General features: G+C 37.0%; 2 protein-coding genes across 7 annotated transcripts in view; one reads left to right on the forward strand and one right to left on the reverse strand.

Moving 5' to 3' along the window:
- Positions 1 to 2,928, forward strand: part of HK5 (histidine kinase 5) — a 56,969-nt gene extending 54,041 nt beyond the window's left edge. For all 6 annotated transcript variants that reach the window (XM_010244003.2, XM_010244004.2, XM_088892522.1 and 3 more), the window contains exon 14: positions 2,660 to 2,928. In XM_010244003.2, coding sequence (XP_010242305.1) covers positions 2,660 to 2,785 — 126 coding nt within the window. In that variant the 3' untranslated portion in view covers positions 2,786 to 2,928. The remainder of the gene's footprint in view (positions 1 to 2,659) is intronic.
- Positions 2,929 to 5,804: 2,876 nt separating this feature from the next.
- On the reverse strand, positions 5,805 to 9,096 carry LOC104586710 (ankyrin repeat-containing protein BDA1-like). Its single transcript, XM_088893887.1, has 2 exons — positions 8,008 to 9,096; positions 5,805 to 6,750 (listed from the first exon to the last, which is right to left on the reverse strand). The coding sequence occupies exons 1-2, from the start codon at positions 8,590 to 8,592 to the stop codon at positions 5,959 to 5,961; spliced, it is 1,377 nt and encodes a 458-aa protein (XP_088750013.1). The 5' UTR covers positions 8,593 to 9,096; the 3' UTR covers positions 5,805 to 5,958.
- Positions 9,097 to 15,223: the final 6,127 nt, after the last annotated feature.

Here is a 15,223-nt window from a genome sequence, read left to right on the forward strand (position 1 = left end):
TGATTTCCATATTTTCCTGATTCACTGTTGCTGCCTTATATCCATTAGATTAAGAGCATGGAATTTGATGCAGGAGCACCTCTAAGGGTGACTAATTATAATCAAGGTAGAATCACAAGGAAAAGAAAGAGAGGAGTACTTAAACTTTTAGGTCCCTTGGCTATTAAACAAATATAGATAGGTTTGTTAGCTACTGAATTACCATTAGTAAGGGTGAGGAAAAAGGGGTGTTAACTATGTATAAAATATCTGTGGAAGGGGGTTTGTATACATGACTTATTTGAGTGGATTTCAGTTTCTGTGAAAAAGTCTTTCCATCTCTCCCTTATGCCTCTCATTTCTATTTGTGTTTTACTCTTTCCACTTCTGTTATCTTACACTTTAGTGTTCTTTTCACCTACCATTTGGTGGGGAACTCAGGCTGCATCAGGCTTAGCTCATGAACTACTTGAGAGTCGAATGCATGCATCCATGCTTTGTTTTTTTTTAATTGGTTTCGTGGAGCTATCCCAGATAGCTTGGGCCAACATTGAGTAATGGCTTTTCTTTATGGGGCTACATAATGGGATGGGGTGGGGTGTACCCCATCCTCCATAACCTTCCCAATCTGGCCACATAATGGTTTGTTGCTACAACCAGCCAGAAGCCTTACCAAGTCAGTTGGTACCTTCTGTATCCATATTATGTTGATTAACATAACTTACATGTTACAACCCACAGTTTCTCTCTCTCTCTCTCTCTCTCGCTCATGTGTGTGTGTGTGCACAAACTCCACTTGTTTGTTCCATAAGAATGGGAATTCCATGGTCTATCTAAACCTTCAATTGGAAATAGGGGTGCCTTCTAATTTTCCTTGCATTCACTTTCGGTCAATATTTGCTTATACCCCAACTTGTACTAGAGTTTTCTATAAGTCATACAATCCATATAGAGTATGGTATGTTTAACTTACTCCAGCTTCAAAGTGGAGGCTTTCAATGATAATTTGGGATTATTTTCTTCTTTTTCATTGGTTTGTTTCTGCATCCCTTCTTTTGATTTTTTATCTTGTAGGCCAAGGTATGCCCTCCCATGAGTTTGTTGCATCAATTTTATATATAGTAACATTTGAGTAAGAAAACAGGGTGTTTGGGGGTTATATTGAAGATGTCCTCCCCCTTTCTTTTCTAGGGCCTTTTTGAAAGCTTGTTCTCTTAGTGATTTATTTTCTTAAAATGAAGGATGGTTAGGGCACGTGCATATAAGACAACCAACTGCACTAGTTAGAAGAAGTTATTTGTTACACATTGCAAGGTAGACCAAAAAGGACAGCCGTAGAAGTAATAAGAAATGATTTAAGCACTAATAATTTAACAACAGATATGGATTTAAATAGAACAGATTGGTGAAACAAGTTTTATGTACCTCACCCCATATAGTTAGGATAAGGCATGGATGACGATAATGATGATGACAATGATGTTGAAATGGTTTTGGTTTGAAACTTGCTCTAGTAACAGAGGATGAAAGGAATAGGAGGGGCCACTGGGTGCATTTCATGCTCTGTTACTAGAGCAAGTTTCAAACCAAAACCCTTTCAACATCATTATCATCATTCATGCCTTATCCCAACTATATGATGTCAGCCAAATAAATCATGTTTCACCAGTCTGTTCTATTTAAAGCCATATTCGCTGTTAAATTATTAGTGCTTAAGTCATTTCTTATTACTTCTACGGCTGTCATTTCTGGTCTACCCTGCAATGTGTAACAAATCACTTCTTCTAACTGACGCAATTGGTGGTCTTCTATGCACGTGCCCTAACCATCTTAGTCTACTTTCATTTTATCACCTATTGGAGTTACTCCTAGGTTCCTACAGATAACTTCATTCCTAATCCTATTCTTTCTAGTTTTTCCACTCATCCATCTTAGCTTTCAAATTTCTGCCACATTCATTTTCTAGACATGTTTTTGACTACCCAACAATCTGCTCCATACAACACAGCTGGCCTTACAATTGTTTTATAGAATTTTCCTTTTAGTCTAAGTGGTATTTGCTTATAACATAAAAGTCCAAATATACCCCTCCATTCTGCCCATCCTGCTCTGATTCTTTGGGTAACATCCATCTCAATCCCTCCCTTGTTATGAATTATTGAACTAAGGTACCGGAAATGGTCCCAATCCTAAGTGTATCTTGATTTACACTCCTATTATTACTAAATTTATATGTTATATTCTATTTTGTCCTACTTATTTTAAAACCTCTTGTTTCTAAGATGTTTTTCTATAAGCTCAATTTTGCATTTATCCTCCATTAGTTTCATCAATTAAAATAATGTCTACAAAACCCTTTCCACATATTATAAATAAATTGTTGCTTAAATAAAAAAAAAAAATGAAGCTTTAATATCACTTGATGATTATAGCAAAAGAAGGGACTTAAAGGTTCCAACGAGGGTTATGGGGCTTTAGGCAAGTGAATATATGGCCAATCCAGAGGGTCCTCTACTACTTTCCTTCCAGATGGACGGTTTGAATTGTGCATAGTAATCCTTCCATGTGACAGAATTGTGGTATTCTAGATGTAAACTTAATTGACACGATTAGGCTATGTATTTGCATGTGATGTATGCATTACACAAGTTGGTTACCCAATGAGTTGGTTAAACTGCAGATGACAGCAAACGCATTGGCTGAGAGTGCAGATGAATGCCTTGCAAATGGTATGGACTCATTCGTATCCAAGCCGGTCACCTTTCAGAAGTTGAAACAATGTCTTCAACAATATTTGTTGAGTTAAATCATGTAAATTGATACCTCTGTAAAATATAAATGTAATTTAGGAAAGTTTTGTAATCAATATATGATGCCTTCATTTTATTCTAGCCAATCAATATCTCATAGTTAAAAATTCTCAATCAATGATTCATTCTTTAGATTTAATTCTCTCTCTCTCTAAAAAAAATAAAATAAAATAAAATAAAATAAAATAAAATAAAATAAAATAAAGTAAAATAAAAAAGAAATAAGCATTGAAGCATTGGCTGCTTTTGATAACATGAAGCCTCTTAAAGTCTAAACATGGCCAAGCATTGAACCATTGGCTGTTTTTGATAACATGAAGCCTCTAAACATGGTCATTCTCTCAAATAGTATTGGAAGATGAGCTTTCTTGCAAGGTTGCTTTCTTCCACCCATGAATTCGCATACAAAAAAAGAAAAAAAAAAGTAAATCAAACGAACACGTAACTAGACCCATACTTGTCAAATAATTGCTGGCTGTCTTTTTGTTATCTTGGGTGGTTTGGTAGGAGGTTGGCTGGATTTCTCCTGTTCCATTGTATGGTTGTTGGGCTAACCTCCCTTGTATGGTTTCCTTCAAGAGGTCAGGTTCTAGGTACCCCCTTTTTCATTAGAATAAAATTTTCGGTTGCTGCTCCACCGGGAGTAAATTTAAGGGTTAAGAAATTAGACCCCTGCTTTCATTTCAATCTTAGTGAGTTTGGAATTATCTCTGCAGCATCAAACCAAATAACCAATATTTTGAAGCATAGCTTTTAAGGTGCCAATACGAGGCTAGGCAACAAGGGGGGCGCCTTGTCGCCTAGTCATCTAGTCGGGCACCTAGTCATTGCCTAGGCAATGAAATTTTTGTAAGTAAAAAAATATATTCTAGGGTAGTTCCCTATATTCTATAACCATATTTCCTTAATAATTATCCATAATTTTTATAAGAAAAGTATAAGTTTCATGTTAAAATATAGAAAATCAACATACTCAAGTGAAGAAAAAAAAAAGAAATAGAAAAGAAAATTTAGAAATATAGGGGCTGAAATCCTATTTTTGTTATAGAGAAAGAAGAGAAAAGATGGAAGAAGAAGAAGAAGAAGAAGAAGAAGAAAACATGTTGATTAGACAAAACTTTAAGTTCCTTCTTACTTATCGGTTCAGGTTTGGAGATCTCGACAGAAAAATCAGAAACCCGATTCAAATCCTCAATTCTCAGCAGAGGAAGCATCCACTGCAGAGATCCCCAGAACTCCTTAGCACCACACTTACCCTTAGCTGCCAACCTATGAGCTGCACCAAGGAAGTCCCGCTTTGCAAATATCAACTTGAAATCCACTTCAGAAAAATCATGCAAATTATGAAGGATCGGCCAAATAGCTGAGTCACGATCAAAACATCTTCTAAGGATGACATTTACAATATTAATAGAGCCAGAGGAAATAGTCACTTAGTTTAACCCCGGTCTATTGACAGTCAGGACAGATTCAAACACTGCCGAGGCTTCTGCATACAGCGCAGACAAGATTTTACAAGGACCACATTTTGCAAAAATAAAATTGAAATCTTCATTTGAGACCCAAAATCCAAAACCACCATCACACATTGCTTTACAACCTGAGAAACCATTCCAGCATTCCAAAAAGGACTTGTCCCCTGCTTATGATGAGAACAGTCGGCTAATTTTTGAAGGGAAGCTCTCCTCACTTCCATCCTCCACTAGTGGACAGCATACAAAGTAGAAATTGGGTTTGGAACTACTTCAAAAACAAATCCATTCCTAGCTTTCCAAACAAACCAAAGAGAAAAACTGAAAGGTGTGATGCAGTTTGAGCTGGTAAACCAATAAGAGTGCACCAAATGAATAAGGTGTGATGAGGTGTATTTTTGAGTGAAATTTGGTGAGTCCGCACATTTTTGGAGTTACTAGATGTAATGGTGGGGTTTGATCTATCAAAAAGTATTTGGATAATGGGAATTCAAGGGTTGAATGGCTTCTATCTATTAGGGAGTTCGAAATGAAATTTTGGTTTGATTAGGAGGCAAATAAAGGTATTTTGGGATTGGGGTAAGTCTTTTGCTTCAAATACAATCTATCATGCTCAAATCAGTCAGGATCAGGTAGGCACATATGGTGAATACATTGAATAAGCACTTAGAAAATTTTTTAACATGTGTCACTCAAAATATCCGTAGCCACCCTTGAAAAAGATTAAAATCAACTTTTGATATAGCTGTCAGAATATTTATTAAGTGCTTATTGAATATGCTTACAATGCTTTGCCTAATAGATCTGGACTATATTATATGCTCAAATAAAACACGAGGGTGTTAAAAATTCGTATCATCGGCCACCCAAGTTGAAGCACTTTGCATGGACTTGATTTGCATGAGATTTACGTAATTGAATATAGAGGATAGCAATTATCCTATATGCTTCTATTTCATTTTCCAAATTTCAAATCTTGTAACACCTTAGGCTGCGTTTGAAAACGATGCAAATATGTGTGAATGCAAATATGTAGTGTAAAACGGTTCATATAAATTGCAAAGTTGGGTTAGTTTTGCTTTGACAAATTTATCTTATTACCGAATAGACTTTTAGCTGTAATGAATGCAAACACGAATTCCAACAAAATATATGCTTTTTTTATCAAAAGCCCACTCGAATGCAAATTTACTTCGTCTTTATTGATGTACTTTTACATCTTATTATCAATGTAAATATGCATTACTCTGTCATTTGTCAATGCAAAAATGTAATGTTGCCAAACACAATCAAAAGTGAACTAGAGTGCAAATTTACCCTGAACCAGGATTTACACTCCATTTGCATCATTTCCAAACACAGCCTTAAGGATGTGTTTGGTTTGAAGGAAAAAGTAGGGAAGTGAAGGGAAATGTAAGGAAACACTTACCCTTCTCTTTCCCTTCCTTTCGATCCCTACCTTTTCCTTCAAACCAAACATAGCCTAAGAGTGGACAAGGGGAGGAGAGAATTCTATAACCTTGTAAATCAGGGATGAATTGAATGGTCCATAGGAGAAAAGAAAATACTAAGCTTGAGAGATACATACTAATTAGCATAAACCTTTAAATTTGTTAAGATTGAAAAAAAAAAAAAGCTAACAAGCGTACACAGAGAGATTTCCTGTGTTTAATTCCATATCAACGGTCAAGCTGTAATTAATGACGTTGAAATATTCTCCATTGTGTCATTCTACACTTGGAACGATGTATCAAAACTCTCACCAACTTGGCTACACAAGGTATTGCCGTAGGAAGAACTGAGGAAATTATAATGAAGAGAGTTTTCATTCTACCATTCGGGATGATAGCACCCATAGCGGTATCATACGTAAGCATCATCGCTATCAAGGAGATTTGCAGCTCCAGCTGCAGAGGAAATCCACTTGTGAGAATATTGATCATGAAAAGAGATAGAAAGAACCCCGCCGAGTTGGAGAACACAAATAGACCAAAGGAGATGAGATCAACGGAACCCAAGATGGATTTCCCTGCAGTGTGTGCTTTCATGGTGTAATTACCATCTGGTGCAGTGCTGTCCTGCCACAGACCGCCGGGAGGGCTGAGCACAGCTTGGTAGGTTGTTGTTGCTATGAGTATTGCTATCACCAACAGTGCACTACGGGCGTCGCTCGGCGGATCTCTGCCCCTCTGAAACTTGAAGAACTCTACCAATCGGTCCATTGGACATTGAGTCCTCTGTGTCGTCTGTGATGTGGTTGGACGATCGATGATAACCTGTTCATCAATATTATTCATTGGTGAATGAGGGGAGGTGCCATCACGAGCTCTCTTGGCTCCAGCAGATTGAAGGATCTCCAGAATTTCTCTATCACCTGCTTCACTTGGAAAACTAACCAAGAGATCTAGGGCTGTAAGGCCAGTCTCATTTGTAGCATTTACTTCTACTGTCCCACTGTCAAAGGTGCTAAATAACAGCTCTATCACCTGCTTCCCAATAGAGCACACACACAATAATGATGCACAAGAAGAAAAAAGCATATAAAAAAGAGAATATCCCATATGCATAATCTTGTTAAAAATCATATCAGTATTATTATTACTGCTTAAAAAGATTGATATTAGAAAACATTGACTACTCACAATCTCATGAATTGTGATGAATACCAGTTGATTGGTTATCACTTTCATGCAATGTTTTAAAAACCAATTTGAAATCAGAACCATTTTGGCCATCGGTTTCTGGATCAGCAGTTTGATCGTTTGAGTCAGCAGGGCGCTAATCAAATTAACAATAGTTTTTGGCAAGATCCCAGTTTTGGGATAAAACAGAACTGGTTTATTAGATGATTTTCAGGCCAAACGATTCAACCATCGAAGTCAATGATGACTAGAAAACCATGCTTTTTTTATTGGTTATCAGTTTTTCAGGTATCATGCGGCCTTTATTACTGATTTTGACCATGTCAAGTATTTATTGATAGACAATGATCAAATGGTTATTGAGAACTTTCATGAGTGGCTTCTGGCTTTAAAAGGCATTTCCACACAGAAAGCCTATAAGTATAAGCTATGTTTGGTGAAAAATCTAAAAAGCCCAACTACAAGAAATGGACTCTCTAGCTGATCAACCCTCCTATAAGGACTCTCAATTTAATTTAATTTAGCTTCTTCAAAGTGCTTTACTCATTGCACCTCAATCACAGCTGATCAACCCTCCCATAAGGACCTCAATTTGTATAAAACCTCCCCCATGAGAAACTCCACCAGTAGCAACTATCCAATCAGCATGGAGAATGCATTTTGGTCAACATGGGTGACAAACAAGGGTCTATACAATTTTACCAAAATGCCCATATTGACCAAAAATCCTTCTTAGTCGTGCAATTAACCAATCAGCACAGGAGTTTGATAATGAATTTTGGTCAGCATATACAAGTATACACTCTTACCAAAATGCCCATATTGACCAAAAATCCCTCTCAGCCGTGCAATCAACCAAATCAGCACAGGTGTTCGAGAATGAATTTATTTTTGGTCAACACGGGTGACAAACAAGCAGGGGATACATGATTTTACCAAAATGCCCTTACTGACCTAAACTAATCCATCTCAGGCGTGCAACTGATAGAATCTCCTCCCTGATGCCTCCAGGGATTACTAATTTTCCTAAATTAGGATGAAAACTAAACCAGGATACATGTAAAGGAAATTAAGGGTTTGAGAGGATATATCATATATACTTGCCTCGAGTTGTTTACTGTATGTTGCTAAGTGCAATACAGTGTTTCCATGCTTGTCTTTCCTGTTTAAGAGATATTCCTTGTTGAGGTGTTTGATCCCTTCAACCAGCACTTTGAATGCTTCGAACTGGTGATTCTTCACTGACAGGTGAAGAGCAGTCTCCCCAAGAACGCTCACATCACCCAGAGATTCAGTGCAGGCCGAGAGCAATTCTGCTATGACATCAACTCTCCCTTTCATGGCTGCATGGTGAAGAGAAACTCTTCTATCTTTGCCCTTGATACGGCAAAGCTCAGGGCCTAGTTTCAAGAGCTCCCTCACAATCTCTAAGTTCCCGTTTGCCGAAGCCATGTGCAGAGGGCTGAGCCCATCTTGGTTAACTTCTTTGGCAAACTCTGGCTTCAAACCAATCATCATCTTAACAAAGTCAAGGTGGCCGGCCATTGCAGCTATGTGCAGAGGAGTCTCTCCAGATGACAGTGCAAGAGCTTCGAGCGCAAGGGGGTCGTCTCTGATCAACTGGAGCAGGTGGTCGACGTTCCCTGTCCGAGAAGCCTCGAACAATCTTCCATCCACTGTTGTTGACATTTTAATTAGGACTAAATGAATTTGCTTTGGGGGGTTGAGCCTTTTCTTAGTCAATTTGGTTCCAATAATCTTTCACTCTCAGATGATAATTCGTTAAGTAAAAGAAAAATCTGCTCTTGTTTTTGAGCTTTTGGCCGTGGAAAACAAAAATGAATCATCTTTTAAAAACCAATAATTTAAAGTCAAAACACTTTTAAGAATCAAAGCACAAAGCTTAAATTGGGACTTTGTGCTTTTGGGGTTTAAGCCCGAGTGCAACTGGTTAAGACTGGTGATCTACTGACCTGGAAATTAGATAGGTTTCAATTCATTGTCAGAAGATGCAAACCAGATAAATACTATTTAATTTGTTCTGTTTGGGTCGTCAGGGTTATTTGATTTAAATATCAATAGGATAAAGGGTAAAATACTTATACCTCCCTTGACGTTTTTGAAATGTACTTAAACCTCCCGTCACCTTTAAAAGTTCTAAAGACCTCCCCTCACTTTTGGTGTAAAAGTTTCTTAATGGCCCCTTCCGATAATTCTAGATGGAGAGTGAAAAGCTCCCAAACTAGTGACTACCTTTGTGTATTTACTGGAAAAGTTAAAGTTTTATATTACCAAAATTACCCTTCTAGGATTATTATGCCATCACTTGAAATAATTCCTGCTTAGTTCCTCTTTTCCGGTTCTGCCGCACAACTCAATATTCTCAAGGATTCTACAAAAAAAACCCTGTGTGCAAATACTTGTTGAAGGTGATTTCACACAATTTTTTGAATTTACTTTGATTTTTTTAAGTTTTTAGAGGTAGCTTTTTTTTTTCATGCGTTGAATCCATTATTAATCTAAGCTTTTTGTGTTTTTCTATTCTTGATTTTTCTATTGATCTATTATTGGTTATATAGCAAAGAGGGGTGGTTTAAGTACCTGTGTTTAATCTATTATTGTTATTAATTGTTTATATAGGCAACTTCACTGTTTGTTTAATACCTGGGTCTACTCGTCAAGGGAGGTCTTTGTTTGTTTAATACCTGGGTCTACTCGTTAAGGGAGGTCTTTGTAATGTTTAAAGGTGAGGGGTGGTTCAAGTATTTATCAGAAACATTAAGGAAGGTTTAAGTATTTTATCATGGGTATTTTAAAAAATTTTGAGTTTTTTAACGTACAACTAACAGAAGGGGTCAGTAAGCAACTTTTACACCAAAAGTGAGGGGGAGGTCTTTTCAACTTTTAAACGTTAAGGGAGGTTTAAGTACATTTCAAAAATGTCATGGGAGGTTTAACTATTTTACCCTAGGATAAATTTGATATAAGATGTATTATATCATTTTTTTACCTTTTCTGATTGATCAAGAGAAGGCATCGACGGAATGTATGGGCTGATACCATCTCTTTTTAACTATATGATATATTGCCACATGGCACAGCCGCACAGGTGGAAAGGTGCAATATCATTGTCACTCCACCTATATCGGTCTGTGTTGACCGAACCCGTATTAGATATTTGTCTAAGGGTGCAATTTGTGTTGGGTTGGGTTGGGTTGGGAATTTGTTAAATTTTCAATGGACTCAAACCTCAAGTCAAGTCAAGGGTACTGTAATTCAAATTCTTCAATTAGAGCAACCCGATTTCAGCCCTATATGTATCAGTTTGTATTATCGTGAACGTTGATATATATATATATATATATATATATATATATATATATGCCCATTAAACTTTATTTTATTTCACTATATTAATTTTTAATCTCCATTAATTTTGTTTTATATTTATTTTATACATCAAAAGTGTTCCACAATGAAGCCGGTTTCACCTATTTAACTTTTCTCCAAGCAAAAGCTTTCAAAGGGTACTCTACTGAAGTAGCTCTAACATTTGGAAGTGATTGAGAATTCAGCTGCCAAACAGGTTTCAAAAGTTTCATAGCCACTTAGACCATCTAAATATCAAAGTTAGAGAGTCTTCTTTTTAATAGTCTCATCCGCCGCATTGGATTGTAGAGAAATCTCCACATGAAAATTAAGATTTTTGAAGGTAGACCTGATTTTCAGATAAAACAAAAGGACATGACATTATCAGCTTTCCTCCTAATGACGTTGATGTCCCAGGCTAAAGAAATAGGAAAAAGATGAGGCATTTGTATTTCCTTTCAACACTAGAATATCATAATTATTTGTTTGACAACTTGCAGCTAGTTCTTAATTTCATCATTCACATTGAGATAGCAAAATGCCAAGCATCATCACTGTTTTGAACTTCATTAAGCTTAAAATCAACAATGTTTTGAAATTGAATTTTCTTAATAATAGGTCCACCACCAAGCCAATTATCAATCCAAAAAAATATATATACGTTACCTTTATTACTAATTAATAGCGGTGGCAATTGGACAGGTTGGATTGGATTTAGTTTGGGATGAACTTCAACTCCATCCACTTGACGCATCAACCCATTAATAACCTAGTTAGATAAAGTTAATTGGGTTGGGTTCAATTCAAAACCACTTTAACCCAATCCAACCCGCCCAACCCATTAATCTTATAACAATTTAGTTTACGTACTTAAAAGAAAAAACCAAGTCCCTTATAACAAATAAGTCGGTCATGGCTTGATGGTAATAGCGGTTATTCTTTAAACAAGTTGGTGAAGGTTCAAACCACATTACATGTAAATTATTTTTACAAGAAGAACAAAAAGCAATTAAGCACATGGAGCCATTTGATTATGTTCGAGTTTTGGGTTTGGTTGAATCACTTAGGTTCAAATTGGTTAAACCAACTTGAACCATCCAAACCTGGATTGTGGTGGTTCAGGTTGGACTCAAGACTGTACCAGGTTCAATAGACCCAGGTCGATACCAACCGTTTGGATCCAAATCAATACAAATATGTCCAGACTGAGCCCAAACAAGCTAGAACTGGGCCAGACTGGTTGACCCGAACTAGGTCAACTTCAATCTACTTGGTTCAAATTGGGTTGACCCAATTTGTTCTGGTTTGGGTCGGCTAGGGTCTAAACCGCTTGGATCCGGGATCAGACCGGCCGACACGAATAGGATATGTTCAGTTGGGTCGGTCCAGACTGGGTCAAACTGACCTGGCTGATCTGCACATGCTCATATCAGGCCTTAACTGTCTGGATCTGGGTCAGACCAATGGGTCAGTTTCGGTAGGGTCGGCCTAGACGAGGCTGACATGGGTTCAGATTTGGGATCAGGTCACCCGACCCAAAACAAATCAAGATGGGTCGACCATGCAATCCAAACTCAAATCAAGTTGGTCCAACCCAAGCAAGTCCAAATTGGGTTGGGTTGGGATGCATGAATGATCTAATCCAGAGTTGGATCTGGCCGGCCCAAATCGGGTTGGTCTAGATTCCTGGGCTGTTTGGGTTGATTTGCACTAAAATCAAATTGAACCAAATTGATCCATTTGGCTGAATTTAGATTTATATCGATTTGGGTGAACTATGTTGGTTTGAGTCAAAACTAGTTTTAGTCAATAATTAATAAAAAATGAATGCATTAGTATTGAAAGCAAGAATATCCAACCATTTCCGTCAACCAATGAACTATATAACCACACCTCAAATTAGCAAAAATGGTCTCTGAAATTCTTCTTGAAAAACTTGAGACCAAATATGGAGCGCTGTAGTATTTTTCAGCCTCTTTTGCTGGCAGAGCCACTCTACTTAACTCTACTATTAGTTCTATGCCACAATTTATCATGAGCTCATTTAAAATTCCAAATAATGAGTTAGGTGAATTTTCTATGCCACAAGAGTCAAAGGAATGTTCTATGGTCAAAATGCAATGATAAAAAACCCATTCATTTAAAGAGTTAGGGAAAATTTGCCTCCCCAAGAGATGGGGTGGTATGGAACTTAAAAACCTTCATTGGGTTAATGAGGCTTGCCTATCAAAGCTAGGTTGGAAAATTCTAAAGGATAAGCATAATTTGTGGGTCCAAGTGGTTTCCCACAATTACCTTCAAAGTGAATCCTTTTGGAATACCAAGCTTAAGAATTGAATTTCTTAGGCTTGGAGGGGAGTTTTGAATTCCAGAGACTTGCTCAAAAGGGGTATAGATTGGATTGTTGGCAATGGGAAAAATATAAAGTTTTGGAAAAATAACTAGTTGGACTCTACTCCAATTAAAGGAATATGAATAGAGACCCTTGGGGTTGTAATTGAGCAAGATGAATTGCTAGTGAGTGATGCTATTGATCATAAAAGACAAATTCGGGAGGAGAATAAGATTCATAACTTAGTTCCCCACAAAATTTGGTATGAAATTAGGACCATATTTATCCCCTCTAACTCAAATGAGGATAAGTTGATTTGGAGGCTAAATCCCAAAGGTTTAAATATGCCTGCAAAGAAGCTATTATTATGCACAAGGGTCAAGGTGACCAAAACCTTCAGCTTAGCAAGATTTGGGGGCTTAAGATTCCTCCTAAAATCAAAACCTTTTTATACTTGCTACTTAACTATAGGCTGCCTTCTAAGACCTTCTTGAGGTCTAGGGGTGTCCCCATTAATGAAACTTGCAATTTCTGTGATGGAATTGAAGACACAGATCACAGTTTTAAAAATTGTACTATTGCCAAACAAGTCTGGAGTATCTTAAACCCAAATGTTAAGGGGCCTTGTGACAATGACTCCTCAATAAGGGAGTGGTGGGATGGCATATTTTCCAATCAGACTGATTCTACGATCCCTTTGAAATCCTTCTTTATCTTGTGGCAGATTTGGAAAAATAGAAACGAAAAAATCTTCCACAACTGTTGTTGCCACCCCTCGGTCATTATAAATAGAGCTTTGTCTCTATATGTTAATCACAATGTAGAAAATATTTCTAACTCCATTCCTATACAAACTAAAATATGAAGGCCTATCAAATGGAAAGCACCAAGTAGGGGCTCTATCAAAATCAATTTCGATGCGTCTATAAATGATAAAGGTGAATGTGTGATTGGTTCAATTGCAAGAAATCAATGGGAGAATGTTTTAGAATCCAAAGCTTATTTTGTTGGGAATTCCTCAATTAATGTAGTGGAGGCTTGGGCTGCATGGGAGGCCCATAACATAGCTCTTAACTTTAGGGGTCTCCCCATTTGCATTGAGGAAGACTCTCTTCTAGTGATATCGTGCTTAAAGAACAGAGTGGACAGCCCATGGAGACTGAAGACCATCGTTGAGGAGTGTTTGAAGCTGGCAAGAGATTTGGATTGCAAAGCCACATACAACCACGTTTTCAAATAAGCCAATCAAACTACAGACTGGATGGCAAACTAAGTTCTTTCATCCCCTATTAACACTCTCTGTTTTTACTCTTCTTTTATCCCTAGGGATTTAAGTTCTATTTATTTTTGTGATGCTTGGGGCCAAGCTACCCCCCGTCTTATGTAACTCCTATTTCTACTCAAAAAAAAGTCCCACTCGTTAGGATGATGACTAGCATGCTTCTTAATTTGGTTAAGTCACATAATTAGGCAAGTACATGATCAATCTGTAGGAATTATCTATTCTGATTAATTCTTACATCCATTATAATACATTTTAGGAGTTCAGATCCTTACACATCTAACTATCCATACCATACTGTTGTTGATAATTGTATTTGTTAACATAGTCATGTTGATTATTAGTCCTCTACACTACCAATGTTTTTATTTGGATTGAGTTTCTCGGTTTTCAATCTTTTAAATTTTGAATTTAGAATAGTCATAGGCACATGCTTCAAGTTTTCATTTGATCGCCAACAATTTAGGATAGTTCTTTCAATTCTTTGAATAGTACTTCACATAGGCGTATTTGTGATACTCTCTTGTTGTTTTTAAATTGTGCATGCTTTTCTTCATCTAGTTCATCATATTAGAGTTGGATTATCCCAGTTGCATAATAACTATAGATTCATCATGTCCATTTTGTGATTAATCATGACCATCGGTTCATCTATTGCTTGGTATGTAATGAGTCATTACATTTTTTTAGTAGGAATTTGTTTAGGAAATTGACTAATTCTATCCTTTCCTTACTGTTTAAAGTACCTTTAAATTTGTTTAAAATAGATTTAAGTTTTGTGACAATTGTCTAAAACCTCCCTTACCTTTTAACTTTCCATCACAATACGTTCACATATGAAAATTCCTAAAATACCTTTTTATTGATATAACATAACATTAGGTTTATGCAAATCCCAATGGGAGAAAATCAGCCGATTCCCGATGGCAGAAACTTATTACATTATCGAAGGGGATTCACGCCATTATTCATGGAAACAACCAACTACCTCGTTGGAATGAGTTAAGGATAACTAACCTCGTTGGAGATGACATTGAGCTTCTTCTAGTCTTCACCTTGGACGTTGACGATGAGATTAGTAATGAAATGTTGGATCTCTATAGGAGCGAAGCCATCTGCTTGCACGCCAATGAAATGCTAGAGACAACGATCACTAGCTCAGAATCAATGATCCCAGCCCATCTCTTCCTTCAATAGTAACAATAACAACTATCAAAAAGGGAACCGAGAAGAGGAGACTCACCTCTACCAGCCACCACTCCACCATGGTTAAATTTCCTTGGAATTTGTTTTATTAGATAAATGAAAGATAGAGCTCAGTGCCAACTGGCCTCGCA

This window comes from Nelumbo nucifera, chromosome 8 (genome assembly GCF_055504915.1).
Source record: "Nelumbo nucifera cultivar China Antique chromosome 8, China Antique-T2T, whole genome shotgun sequence".
In the NCBI taxonomy this organism is placed as follows: Eukaryota; Viridiplantae; Streptophyta; class Magnoliopsida; order Proteales; family Nelumbonaceae; genus Nelumbo; species Nelumbo nucifera.